This window comes from Bufo bufo, chromosome 3, assembly GCF_905171765.1.
Source record: "Bufo bufo chromosome 3, aBufBuf1.1, whole genome shotgun sequence".
NCBI classification, from domain to species: domain Eukaryota; kingdom Metazoa; phylum Chordata; class Amphibia; order Anura; family Bufonidae; genus Bufo; species Bufo bufo.
The window spans coordinates 692732630-692747581 of record NC_053391.1 but is presented as its reverse complement, the minus strand read 5'-3'; the positions used below and the strand labels follow the sequence as shown (position 1 = coordinate 692747581).

Genomic DNA, 14952 nt, shown 5'->3' with positions numbered 1-14952 from the left:
AATGAATCAACCACCTCCAGGACGCGTCTGTGCGTACAGCGGTCCGGAGGTGGTTAAAGGGCAAATTCATCTCATTGTCATTAGAGGGCATCACATTATACAGTAGTTAGAAGGCAGAGTCTGCAGTGTCATGTCAATACTGACAGGGTTGAACTTCTCATGGCTAGCCAGCCCTGACATGCATGGATCACGTGGTGCGCCACCATTCTGCTCCGACTAGTGTAGGGATAGGATGCTGCTGCAGGCAGGGAGAGGGTTATATTAGTTTTAAAAAGTGTGCTAGTGACCTGTAGACATTACTGAGGGGTGCAATACAGCTCCTCTGCACCAGTGAGATGGAAATACCAGACTTAATCATGGTGTTTGGTCTAAGGGTGACACAACACAATTTTTTTGGGGGTTCCAAACACCACCTTTGCATCCATCTTACTGTAATAGAATAGTTAATCGATCTGTTAATTGTGGCACAAAACACCTCCTTTGCATCCGTGACATGGATATACAATTATTCGTCTGTCAGGCAATTTTGTGGGTGAGGTCCAGAGCAAGTAGAGGCAGTAGTAGATTGGGTGGCTGACAGTGCCTCCAGTTCCTTCACATTGTCTTCCATCAGGTCCACTGCTGAAAGCGCAGAGTTGGCCAAGCAGTCTGAGCCCCAAGACATCACCCGATCCCATAGCCACCTCCAACACACAGTCCCATGTAAATAACATCACTTCCTCCCACAGCTGCCTTCAACATTCAGTCCCATATAAATAATATCACTCCCTTCCACAGCTGCCTCTAACATTCAGTCCCATGTAAATAACATCCCTCCCTTCAGCCCTAACATACAGTCACAGTCAAATAAGCACAACTTCCAGCATTGCTCTGCCTCTCACACTGAGAATCTTCCCTAGGACTTCTCCTTCTCACTGCCATCCTGTCCTACACTGGTCACATGATGCTGACATCATTACAGGTCCTTCTCAACCACTGCCTTCAGCACTGATCACATGACTGTGATGTCATCACAGGTCCTTCAGCTCTTCCATTGCATTAGATTCAAATGTATTGCCATGCCGAGGACTTACAGTTGTATCTATCAGGCAGGCAGGACATCCGGGGCCTGGGACAAAACATCAGGGGCTCAGGCTCCAAATGTTTTAGCCTAACAACACCCCTGGTCACCAAGCATCTCCACACTGTCCCATTGAAGCATTCAGCTATTGATCCCTCTATTATCACTTCTATTATCTTGGGAGTAGCATTTTTGTGCACTTTTGCCCAACCTATCCCACATGCGACCATGACTAGGTGGTACATATAGATGTGCGTGCTCCCACAGGCGACCTTGATTAGGTAGTACTTATAGCTGTGCGTGCTCCCATGGGCGACCTTGATTAGGTAGTACTTATAGCTGTGCGTGCTCCCACGGGCGACCTTCATTAGGTGGTACATATAGCTGTGCTTGCTCCTCCTCTCATCGGTTGCTTGATGCACACAGAGGTGACTAGGAGCAACATACTATATCCGCAGGGTCTGCTCTTCTGAATGTAGATGCCCAATGGCATAGGTAGGATTAGCGTAGGACCTGCCTGACTGAGACGACCTTGGTGCTGGTAGGCGGACACAGATGTGTTTTGATCAGATTTTATCATATCAGTGAGGGCTAAGTCTATAAATAATGCTTGCATCTATTGTGTTAGTGCATTATTTTCTGTGATTTTTTCTTTTTTTCACACTCAATCTAAAATGTTCAGACAGAGGAACAGCCTGCTGGAGCACCACCAGGCTGGAAACTGCCGCAGCACCGCCAGGCCCCATAGAATAATAATGGGACCTGGTGGGGATCCCGCAGGTTTCTGGCATTATTGACAAGATTCAGCCAGACTGTGCCGTGAACAGGCCGGATCCCATTATAGTCAATGGTTTCCAGTGGGGACAGGTTTTATCCAGCCATGCTTGACGATGATCTCCAGCAGGCTGTTTCTCTGCCGGACCATTTTACTGTAGCTCTAGTGTGAAATTAGCTTAATACAGTCTGCGGTGGTCACAGTGATCATGGCTGCGCATTGGGGTGCAGATGCCAGTGTGTGGTTTTTACTTATTATGTCATTGTTTTGTATACAATATATTACATATTGCATGTATTATATATTTTTAGATAATGTATTTACTTTTATTGTACAGTTCTCCCGCTTTAACTGGGTGATTCATGCAATTCCTCACTCATAGAAAAACAGCCTCCACTGGTGACAACCTCATGGTAGTCTGCTAAGTCCCAGCATCTCTGCCATCACTTGATCCACTACAGGAAGCTTTCATTGTCTTAAATGGCGTAAATATGGGCGCTTGATCTGAGATTCACATATTGGTCCAATTCCAGCAAAGCAAATGTTCTCAAATTTTCTGCTAGCAAATATCAAATCTCTACAAGAACAAAGTTAAATATAAAAAATCTGTATTATCGTTACTAAAATAAAATGTCCTTGAGGGAAAAATGTGGAAAACAACAGGAAGAAGATAGGTTCCTGCATGGGAAAGAACAGGAGTAACATGATACCGGTACGTCCTCCTCACGCTGTGAGCCCAATCCTCCTCCTGAAAAGGTTTACAATGGTGTTTTTGATCTCCACAGTCCTGAGACAGTAGATGATGGGGTTGGCGATATGCGGCAAATAGGAGTAGATGCAAAGTATCAGGACATTGATATCAGGTTGTAGGATGAGTTTAGCAAAATTGGCAATATAGACAAATACCCTAGGGATGTAATAGATGTTAAGAACAAGCAAGTGAGTGGTGCATGTGTAGAACATCTTCTGCCAGTTACTGGAAACGCTAGAACAGTGAATAGTTATAATTATGATGACATAAGATAACAGGATGACCACCAATGGGATGAGGAGCACACATAGAGCAACGATCAGGAGAGTTTGTCGAACCTGAGTAACGTCTCCAATGGCCGAGCGCAAGAGGGCAGAACTGGAACAGAAGCAGCTAAAGATTTTGGTTTGCCCGGGGAATGGAAGTTGTCCGATTAGAACAGGTGTCACCAAGGCAGAGATGACTGCTAAGAGCCAGCTGAGACTGCAACTCGCAATAGTGACTCTATGAGTGATAATGGAGGAGTATCTCAGTGGGTAACAGATGGCCACATATCGATCACCAGCCATAAGCACGAGAATAAAGGAATCCAGGCTTCCCAAACAATGGACGAAGAACAGCTGCAAGAAACATTGAGAGAAAGACATACTTCCAGCTCCGAACCAATACTTAGCAATAAACTTTGGCAAGGTGACGGTGTCAAAGAGCAGGTCGGAAAAGGCCAGGTTGGCAATGAAGATGTACATGGGTTGGTGTAAGTGGCGGCTTACCAATATCAGGACGATAACGGTGCCATTGGCTATTAACGCCGTGCTGTAGACAGTAAACATCATGAACGAGAGCACAAGGTTGTACTTTTCTGGTACTCCCACAAACCCAATGAGTTCAAAGTAAACGTTTTGAGAATAATTAGCCATTTGCCAATCCTGAAGGAGACTCTGATGATTCTGGAAAAGCAACGAATTAAGAAAAAATGTTGAGGAACAGGAGAAGACAATGCAAGACCATGAATAAGCATCTACTAAAGATATATACAGTGCTAGAGGCTGGATGTTATACACCGTGGTAATGGCAGATTGCATGGATTGGGGCTGTATGTTATATACCTGTGGTAATGGTAGAGTGCATGGCTAGAGTGTCATGCTTCGTTGTGGGAGGGAAACACCACACCGAACATCAGAGGAAAGGGGGGAACAGGGAATCAGGCCTGAGAACTAGGGAAGGAAGACAGACACCTCCTAGTAAAACCCTAGCCAAAATCCTGACTGACTACCAGTATGAACAGACCCCAGAGGTAGGTGTGTTCATACGCAGGAATACCTAGAGTCCTATCTAGCCCTATAGGACCCTGGTACTAATGGCAGGGACGAGACTACATGTTCCTCCAAAAGGAAGGACGAACAGGAGTCTCCTTCAGGCCTAATACAAACAATAGGTAAATGCAACACACAGAATCCAAACAAAATACATAAAGGGAAATGAAAGACTTAACTTCAAGGGGTGTGGCCATTACCAGAAACAACACAGACGCCTATTGATCCACAATGAAAACCTGTCAGATCAAAACACGTGTTGCCAGTCTCACCGATCTTTTGACACCTGTCGCGGGAATGTCCGTGACAGTACCCCCCCCCCCTTCTACGGGTGACCTCCGGGCACCCAGGACCGACCTTATCTGGGTGAGACCTGTGAAAAGCCTTCACCAACCCACTAGCATTCACGGCAGATACCGGTAACCACATCCTCTCCTCTGGTCCATAACCCTTGCAGTGAACAAGATACTGAAGAGATCTACGAAGAACCGTCCACAATGACAAGAGCGGGTGGCAAATAAAGACGGCTCCAAAGGTTCAACATATCTCTTCAACAAACATTTATGAAGCACATTATGAATTTTCAGGGCCTGAGGAAGTTCAAGACGAAAAGCTACAGGATTAATAATGGCAGTGATCTTATATGGACCAATAAATTTTGGACCCAAGAAGGTACCTTCAACTTAATGTTTCTTATGGACAGCCACACAGAATCACCCACTCTTTGGTCCGGACCATTCGTACGTTTCCCGTCAGCCACAAGTTTATACTTGTTGTCCATATTCATCAAGTTATTTTGAATTTACCGCCATATAGATGACAATGATGATGAAAAACATTCCTCCTCAGGGATACCAGAAGTATCAGAACCAGAGTAGGTGCCAAACTGCGGGTGAAACCCATATGCCCCAAAAATCTGCAACTTACCAGTGGACTCCTGTCTACGATTGTTTATGGCAAACTCTGCCGAAGACAAAAACGAAGACCACTTCTCCTGGTTCTCAGAGACAAAACATCTCAAGTAAGTCTCCAGACTCTGATTAGTGCGTCCTATCTGTCCGTTCGACTGAGGAGGAAAAGCCGAAGAAAAGGACAGTTGCACCTCCAGTCAAGTACAGAACTCCCTCTAGTATCTGGAAACAAACTGAGTCCCCCGATTCAAGACCACGTCAGAGGGAATGCCATGTAGTTTCACAATGTTGTCAACAAACACTTGTGCAAGTGTTTTAGCCTTAGGTAGGCCTGGCAATGCTATAAAGTGCACCATTTTACTAAAGCGATTAACTACCACCACAGTGATAAAATCCATGCATTAGTGAGTCCATGGTCTGGATAGGCAACAGAAGTTGAGATCCGGAAGGCCGAGTATGTGTCACCTTAGCACGTGCACAGGTACTACAGGGTGACACAGTCCTCAACACACTTACGCAACCCAGGCCACCAGAATCTACGAGAGATGAGGTCGGCAGTGGATCTACTCCCAGGGTGTCTCGTAAGAACCGTACAGTGATGTTCCTCAAACACCTTGAGACACAATTCTGATGGCACAAACAGTTTCCCAGAGGGACAAGAATCCATTGCGTCTCCCTGGGCCTCTAACACCTTCACCTCTAGGTCAGGCTAAAGAGCGGATGTCACCACCCCTTCCGGCAGTATAGGACTCGGATTTTCAAAATCACCACGTCCAGAAAAACGATGTGACAAGGCATCTGCTTTGATGTTCTTAACCCCAGGACGATAGGTAACAATGAAATTAAATCTGGTGAAAAACAAAGACCATCTGGCTTCCTCAAAAGCCAACTTAATGGCCAGTAAATCTCTGTTATCCACATCATAATTTCTCTCTGCGGAAGAGAGTTTTTTAGAGAAAAAGGCACATGGACGCCATTTACCAGGTGACGGGCCCTGCGATAAAACTGCTCCTACCCCCACCTCGGACGCGTCCACTTCCACAATAAAAGGTTGTGATACATCGGGCTGCACCAATATAGGGACAGAAGACAAGCACTCCTTAATCACAGAGAAGGCTTGCAATGCCGAATCAGACCCCACTGAGACATCCGTCTCTTTCTTAGTCATGTCAGTTAAGGGTTTTACTATTGTCTAATAATTCTAGATACATTTTCAGTAATAGCTGGTAAACCCCAAAAACCGCATAAGAGCCTTCAGATTTTCGGGTCAATCCCAGTCCAATACAGGACGGACTTTCTCTGGATCCATTCGAAAACCTGTAGATGACAGCAGGTAGTCCAAAAACTGCACCTCATGTACAGCAAAAACACACTTCTCTAATTTTGCGTACAATTTATTATCTCTTAGGATCTGTAACACCTGTCTAATGTGATCCGGATGTATCTCCACGTCTGGAGAATAAATTAGAATGTCACCCAAATACACGATAACAAACCTCCCCACAAGGTAATGAAAAATGTCATTCACAAAATGCTGGAAAACCGCAGGAGCATTGGTCAACTCAAAAGGCATGAGCAGGTTCTCAAAGTGCCCCTCAGGGGTATTAAAAGCCGTCTTCCATTCATCCCCTTCCTTGATTCTAACAAGATTATATGCCCTCCTTAAGCCCAACTTGGAGAACGCCTTGGCACCAATATTCTGGTTAAGCAAATCAGGAATCAAAGGAAGAGGGTAAGGATCACAGACAGTAATCCAATTGAGTTCATGGAAATCCAGACATGGCTGAAGACGTCCATCTTTTTTTTTTTAACAAAAAAGAATTCAGCTGCCACTGGAGACTTAGCTAAACTCTAGGTAATATGTTCTCTCATGGCCATTCTTTCAGGTTTATAAAGGTTATACAACCTAGATTTGGGCAACTTAACTCCGGGAATAAGGTTGATAGGACAATAATATTCCCGATGCAGAGGTAAATCCTGGCATCCACTCTCAGAAAACATGTCGGCAAAATCAGATATGAAAGAGGGTAATGTCTTAGTGGTTCAAACAGAAAAATATGTATTCAGACAATTGTCAATGGAATAGCCACCCCAATCCAGAATCTGTCTAGCTTGCCAATCAATGGTTGGATTGTGCTTGCTTAACCACGGTAAACCCAGAACCACCGAAGCAGGGAGACCCTCCAACACCAGACACGAGATAAACTCTTGATGAAAGTCACCCACTCTTAATCTGATATCATGCACCACTTGAGATAAACACTTCTGACTTAGAAGTGCAGAATCAATAGCAAAAACATAAATGTTTTTTTCTAATGCCCTCGGTGACAACCCGTGCATACGGATGCACTGAGCATCAATTAGGTTCACCCCGACCCCGCTGTCGATAAAACACTTAAATCCCCACGTTTTTTGACTCCAGCACCACCTCAGCAGCCAGGAGAAATCGGGTACTGCCAGTAAAAGACAAATGCACATTTTCTGACTCTCCTCCCACCACTCCAAGAGTCAGATGGGAATTAAATGTACCACTTTTTTCTTTTTGCTGTTGAATGTATGGACATACGCTGATAAAATGTCCCTTCTGTCCGCAGAAAAAACACGCTCCCTTCCTATTACCAGTATGCTTAAACGCTCCCCCTAATTGCATGGGTTCGTCCCCAGACATGAACCCCGGAGTAGCTTCACCCAAAGTGTCAGAGGAGGACGATACAACATGTGATAGTACGTCCTGAGAGTGGGGGCCCCTAGATCTCTCTCTCAGGCGTCTATCAATGCGTATAGAGATAGCAGCCTCCAGAGACACTGGGGTTTCATGAAAGGCCAAGGCGTCCTTCAGCCCCTCTGATAACCCCTGACCAAACTGGCTATGGAGGGCAGGATAGTTCCACCCTGTATCCGTAGCCCAACCACTAAACTCAGAGCAATTAATCTCAGTGGAACGATCACCCTGACGAAGGCCGCGCAGCTTGGTTTCGGCTAGAGAGGTCCGATCCAGATCATCATAGATAAAACCCAAAGCTTCGAAAAATTCATCTACCGATCAGAGAGACTGCGATCCGGTCAGCAGAGAAAAAGCCAATGACTGCGCATCCCCCTTAAGCAAGGAAATAACCACACTGACTCTCTGTTTCTCATCCCCAGATGAGTGTGGACGTAGCCTAAAATACAGTTTGCACGCCTCTCTAAACAAAATGAAATTATTACGTCTCCCAGAGAATCTGGCCGGGAGGGCAACTTTAGGTACAAGACAGGCCTGGTCTCCACCACCAGGACCAGCAGCCTGTGGTCTCTGCATCTGTGAGACGGTCGTGCGGAGGTCAGCTACCTCCAAAGATAGCCCTTGCAGCTGACCTGACAGTGCAGCAATAGGATCCATGGCTGCACACAAACAAACAAAAAATGGCGGTTTTAGTGGTTTATAATGTCAGGCTTCTGTGTGGGAGGTAAACACCACACCGAGCATAGGACGGAAGGGGGGGACAGGGAATCAGGCCCGAGAACTAGGGAAGGAAGATGGACACCTCCTAGTAAAACCCTAACCAAAATCCTGACTGACTACCAGTATGAACAGACCCCAGAGGTAGGTGTGTTCATACGCAGGAATACCAAGAGTCCTCTCTAGCCCTATAGGACCCTGGTACTAATGGCAGGGACGAGACTACATGTTCCTCCAAAAGAAAGGAGGAACAGGAGTCTCCTTCAGGCCTAATACAAACAATAGGGAAAATCAACACACAGAACCCAAACAAAATACAAAAAGGGAAAGGAAAGACTTAACTTCAAAGGGGCTATGAAAGCACCAGGAACTCAGCCAAGATCCACACACCAGCTATCCACAACTGAAACTGAAGCTATAGACCGCACAGCATTGTGGGAGAAGCAACAATATATAAGGAAGGTTAAATGACCACATTAGCAACACCTGAGGCAAGGCGTGCGGCCAGTACCAGAAACAACACAGACGCCTATTAATCCACAAGGAAAACCTGTCAGATCAAACCACGTGTTGCCAGTCTCACCGATCTCCTGCCACCTGTCGATGGAACGTCCGTGACATAGAGACTGGAAGTCAAACAGCTGTGGTAATGGCAGATTGCATAGATTGGGGCTGGATGTTATACACCTGTGGTAATGGTACTGAATGAAACACCTGAAGTCAACGATCAAAATGTCGGTGCCAATACTGAGTTCCATATAGTGTAGATACAGAAAAATCATATTTAGATACCCAAATATATAGTACATATACTTATCATAGATAGAAAATGATCATCATACAAACTTTTTGGTTTGCAGGAATTAGGCCAACGCTAGATGTAGCAGAGCCTTATGTGTGCTCCAGGTTTAGAGGATCACGGGTACAGTATAGACAGCGGGCTGATGGTTCCAGAGACAGCTCAGAGCTGACAACATTATGGAGTGGTTCTTCTAAGGATAAATTTACATGATCCATAATAAAGATAGTGGATGTCACTCTGACAGGAAGGGAATGTGCACCTACCTGCCTTACTCAATGAAAGCTACAGTCACACAGATAAGGGGAGATTTATCAAGACTGAGGTAAAGCGAAACTGTCTCAGTTGCCCATAGCAACTAATCAGATTCCACCTTTCATTTTTGACTGCTCCTGTGGAAAATGAAAGGTGGACTCTGATTGGTTGCTGTGTGCAACTAAGCCAGTTCTACTTTACACCAGTTTGATAAATGACCCCAATAATGTAATACAGTGGCGTAACTAGAAATGACAGGGCACCACAGCAAATTTTTTAATGCCCCACCCTCTTTTTTGCAACCCCCTTCTCCCATGCGACTCCCAATCCTGTGGCTAGTCAAGATCGCTCTCTCAGACCCGGCCCAGTACCTGTTCTGTCCGTTTCCTACAGTGTCACTGTATAATACTGTTGAGGAGGCCCTGACAATAAAATCTTTTAGTCCTTGTCCTGGGTGGGCCCCTTCTGAGTTTGGGCCCCAAGGCAGCCGCTTCCCCTGCTTCCCCTATATCTATGCCCCTGATGTAGTAGACATTACCTGCAGTCCTATGTAACACCACAGATAACACAGTGATAACTCTCAGTACAGATAATGTAGTAGATGTCACCTGCAGTCCTATGTAACACCACAGATAACATAGTGATAACTCTCTGAGTACAGATAATGTAGTAGATGTCACCTGCAGTCCTATGTAACACCACAGATAACACAGTGATAACTCTCTGAGTACAGATAATGTAGTAGATGTGACCTGCAGTCCTATGTAACACCACAGATAACACAGTGATAGCTCTCTGAGTACAGGTAATGTAGTAGATGTGACCTGCAGTCCTATGTAAGACCACAGATAACACAGTGATAGCTCTGTGAGTTCAGATAATGTAGTAGATGTCACCTGCAGTCCTATGTAACACTACAGATAACACAGTGATAACGCTCTGAGTACAGATAATGTAGTAGATGTCACCTGCAGTCCTATGTAACACCACAGATAACACAGTGATAACTCTCTGAGTACAGATAATGTAGTAGATGTCACCTGCAGTCCTATGTAACACCACAGATAACACTGTGATAGCTCTGTGAGTACAGATAATGTAGTAGATGTCACCTGCAGTCCTATGTAACACCACAGATAACACAGTGATAACTCTCTGAGTACAGATAATGTAGTAGATGTCTCCTGCAGTCCTATAGGTGAAATCCTCTATACTTACCTCTCTCACTGCGGTGGCTCCTCGAAGTCATAGATGTGTAACATACAGAACCTCCAGACGTGTTCTTCCTTCACTCATGGTATCTGATATGTTGTACCTGTGCCGCGTCCCCCTACATATTTATACACCGTCATATACTCTCTTAGGAGACTCATCACGGAGGACAGCTGCTAATTACTGAGCAACGAATTGCTGAGCCTGTTGGAAACGAGTCACCAGAGAATAGATACTGACCCCCAAAGTGATGCTAAGTGTAGAAGCCCCAATGGCACTTTATAAGGTGATCCACCATCCAATAAACAGTATTGCAATATAGTGCCCAAAATGCAATTACATTGCAGAATTCTGACTTTCAGTGTCCAAATAATACCGCCATATAGTACATAAATAATCCTCCCATGTATTCTGTGTATAATACGGTCTTAAAAAGTCACAATGATAACATCATATAGTGGCAAAATAGTGATACCATACAATTCTTACATAATACCACCATATGGTGCAGTATTTAATTAATTCTCCCATGATGTTCTCCCATAATTGTAATGACCGACGTCACGCACAGGGAGGAAAACAGGGAAAGCCCTGCCCAAGGGAGAGGGAAAGGTGGTGACCCCTAACTCACCTTGCGGCTGGCACCTGACTGCCCTGACGTCCCTAGACGGGTTCCTCATCCGTGCGGCGATCACGTGCCTAAACCCTGGCTTTCCCTAATATGAGCCCTAGATAGTGAACAGGCCGGTGGGATCGCTAGTCCGCACCACTATCACTAAGAGGGAAACACCAGGGAGAGGACAGACAAAACAGACAAACACATACACCCAGGTGTGCGACCACAATAAACCAAAAAGGTCCAACAGGGATCCGGAGGGTAGCGTTCTGGACCAACTACCAGCGAACGCAGCAACACAGCACCAGAAGGTCAGAATAGATGTCCAGGCAGGAAGCTCTATCTCTGGCAACCAGAGAAGTGTGAGAGAGGAATATAAGGAGGTCTGGGAGTGCTGGACAAGGAACAGCTGAGGAGAAGGAGCTACGGATCCCTGAGTGAGCCAAAAGAGTTTGCAAAGCAAACCCAGAAAGCTACCATAAGGAAAACAGCCCTATCTTAAATAGAGCGTGCAGCCAACCGCTGCGACTTCCTGACCCCGGGTATAACGGAGTCAGGCGTGGTTCTCGATACCCTCGTGACAGTACCCCCCTCTCTACGAGGGGCCTCCGGACACTCAGGACCAGGTCTCTCAGGATGAGAGGCATGAAAAACCCGAACTAACCTGTTAGCGTTTACCTCAGACGCAGGAATCCACATTCTTTCCTCGGGACCGTAACCTCTCCAATGCACCAGATATTGAAGAGAGCGGCGGACCCGACGAGAATTAACAATTTTGGATATCTGAAATTCTAGATTACCATCCACGACAACAGGAGGGGGTGGCAGCGGTGATGGTTCTAGAGGTGGAACATATTTTTTGAGTAACGACTGAAAAACATTATGAATTTTAAAAGTCTGAGGTAACTCCAGGCGAAAAGCCACGGGGTTGATGATGGCTACAATTTTGTAAGGACCAATAAACCTAGGACCCAGTTTCCAAGAGGGAACCTTCAATTTAATATTCCTAGTAGACAACCACACATAGTCATTCACTCCTAGGTCCGGACCTGGCGACCGTCTCTTATCAGCCATGCATTTGTATTTACCTCCCATATTTTTCAAGTTAGCTTGATGACGAAAACCGTTCCTCTTCGGGAACCCCAGAAGACCCCCCCTCTTTGAAAGTACAGAATTGGGGATGAAAACCATATGCACCAAGAAATGGTGACTTGCCAGTGGATTCCTGACGACGATTATTTATGGCAAACTCAGCTAACGGTAAATATGATGACCACAACTCTTGGTTTTCAGACACAAAACATCTCAGATATGTCTCCAGGTTTTGGTTGGTACGCTCAGTCTGTCCATTCGACTGAGGATGGAAAGCTGAGGAAAAGGACAAGTGTACCCCCAAACGGGAACAAAAAGCTTTCCAAAATTTAGAAATAAACTGGGTACCCCGATCCGAAACAACATCGGAGGGGACCCCGTGAAGCTTCACGATTTCACTGACGAATACCTGAGCAAGAGTCTTAGCATTAGGTAGTGCGGGTAACGCAATGAAGTGTACCATTTTGCTAAACCTGTCCACTACTACCAAAATAACAGTTTTACCCGCAGACAAAGGTAAGTCAGTGATAAAATCCATTGACAGATGTGTCCACGGTCTATTGGGAATGACGAGTGGTAATAGAGACCCTGCAGGACGTGTATGTGAAACTTTTGCGCGCGCACAGGTAGAACAAGAAGACACAAAATCCAATACATCCTGACGCAACCTTGGCCACCAAAAACGACGAGACAATAGCTCCAAGGTTGCTTTACTACCCGGGTGCCCAGCAAGTGCCGAATTATGATGTTCCTTTAATAATTCGAAACGTAAGTTCAACGGTACAAACAATTTCTCTGAGGGGCAAGAGACCGGGGCGTCCCCCTGGGCCTCTAACACCTTCCCCTCCAAAACAGATTGTACTGCAGAAACAACCACTCCTCTTTGAAGAATGGGTACCGGATCACTCACATTACCCCCTCCAGGGAAACAACGAGATAGTGCATCAGCCTTGGTGTTCTTTGCCCCAGGACGATAGGTAATCACAAAGTTAAACCTGGTAAAAAATAGCGACCACCTAGCCTGTCTAGGGGTGAGACGCTTAGCTGATTCGAGGTACAGACGATTTTTGTGGTCCGTAATCACAGTGACGGGGTGGACTGCCCCCTCTAAGAAGTGATGCCACTCCTCAAACGCAAGTTTAATAGCTAATAGTTCCCTATTGCCAATATCGTAGTTCTTTTCTGCTGCAGATAGTTTTTTAGAAAAGAAAGCACAAGGACGCCATTTGCCAGGAGACGGACCCTGAGACAGCACCGCCCCCGCTCCCACCTCTGACGCATCGACTTCAACAATAAAAGGCTGGGAGACATCAGGTTGGACTAGTACAGGGGCTGAGGTAAACCTCTCTTTTAGAGAGGAAAAAGCAACTTTAGCGGCGTCAGACCATTTAGAAAAATCAGTCCCCTTCCTAGTCATGTCAGTAAGAGGTTTTACAATAAGTGAATAATTTTTAATGAATTTCCTATAGAAATTCGCGAAGCCCAAGAACCGTTGTAGTGCTTTGAGGTTCTCAGGAAGATCCCAATCTAAAATTGCCTGGACCTTCCTAGGATCCATCCGGAAACCTGAAGCAGATAAAAAATAACTCAGGAATTGTATCTCCTGAACGGCGAAGACACATTTTTCAATTTTAGCATATAATTCATTCGTCCGTAGGACCTGCAGTACTTGTCTGACATGCACCTCATGTGTTTTCAGATCGGACGAATAAATTAAAATATCATCTAGGTATATTACCACAAAGCTGCCGATTAGATGACTAAAAATGTCATTAACGAAATGTTGAAAGACGGCAGGAGCATTGGTCAGACCGAAAGGCATAACTAGATTTTCATAATGCCCCTCAGGGGTGTTAAACGCTGTCTTCCACTCATCCCCCTCCTTAATACGAATCAGATTGTAGGCCCCCCTAAGAGCAAGTTTGGAGAACCACCTAGCACCCGCAATCTGATTAAACAGGTCAGGAATGAGAGGAAGAGGGTATGGGTCTCGGATGGTTATCTGATTTAATTCGCGAAAATCTAGGCAAGGACGCAGGCCCCCATCTTTCTTTTTAACGAAGAAAAACCCTGCAGCCACGGGTGAAGAGGAGGGTCTGATGTGTCCCTTAGCCAAGCTCTCGGAGATATAATCTTTCATGGCTTGTCTCTCTGGACCCGAAAGATTATATAACCTGGTCTTGGGTAATTTTGCACCGGGAATCAGGTTAACCGGGCAATCATAAGGACGATGAGGTGGTAACTTCTGACAACCCTTTTCAGAAAAAACATCCTCAAAGTCCGAAATAAATGTAGGTAGGGTAGTTATGGAGGCGACTAAGCAATTGCTATTTAAGCAATTTTCTCTGCACTGCTCACTCCACTCCAATATCTCCCTGGCCTGCCAATCCACCACTGGATTGTGCGCTACCAACCAGGGAAGACCCAGCACTACCGGAGTGGGAAGCCCCTCCAGAGCATAACCTGAAAGCATCTCGTTATGGTGGTCCCCTACCCGAAGGTGTAAATTATGAACAATGTGGGTGAGGTTTCTCTGAGACAGGGGAGCAGAATCAATAGCGAATATGGGAATGGGTCTCTGTAAAGTACAGAGAGACAAACCCAAAGTGCGGGCAAAATGGGCATCTATCAAATTTACCCCTGCTCCACTGTCTAGAAAGAAAGAAATAGTCTCTGTCTTATCACCAAAAATAATAACCGCTGGCAACACAAATTGCGATGTAAGTATG

The 14952-nt window shown here is 45.5% G+C and overlaps 1 protein-coding gene across 1 annotated transcript; it reads right to left on the bottom strand.

Moving 5' to 3' along the window:
- Positions 1-2558: 2558 nt before the first annotated feature.
- LOC120994096 (olfactory receptor 2AT4-like) lies at positions 2559-3503 on the bottom strand. The gene has a single exon (XM_040422555.1). It carries the CDS (start codon positions 3501-3503, stop codon positions 2559-2561), a length of 945 nt encoding a protein of 314 aa, XP_040278489.1.
- Positions 3504-14952: the final 11449 nt, after the last annotated feature.

What these genes read in the sequence shown, in the direction of transcription:
- LOC120994096 (XM_040422555.1), bottom strand. Translation starts at nt 3,503, where the DNA reads ATGGCTAATTATTCTCAAAACGTTTACTTTGAACTCATTGGGTTTGTG.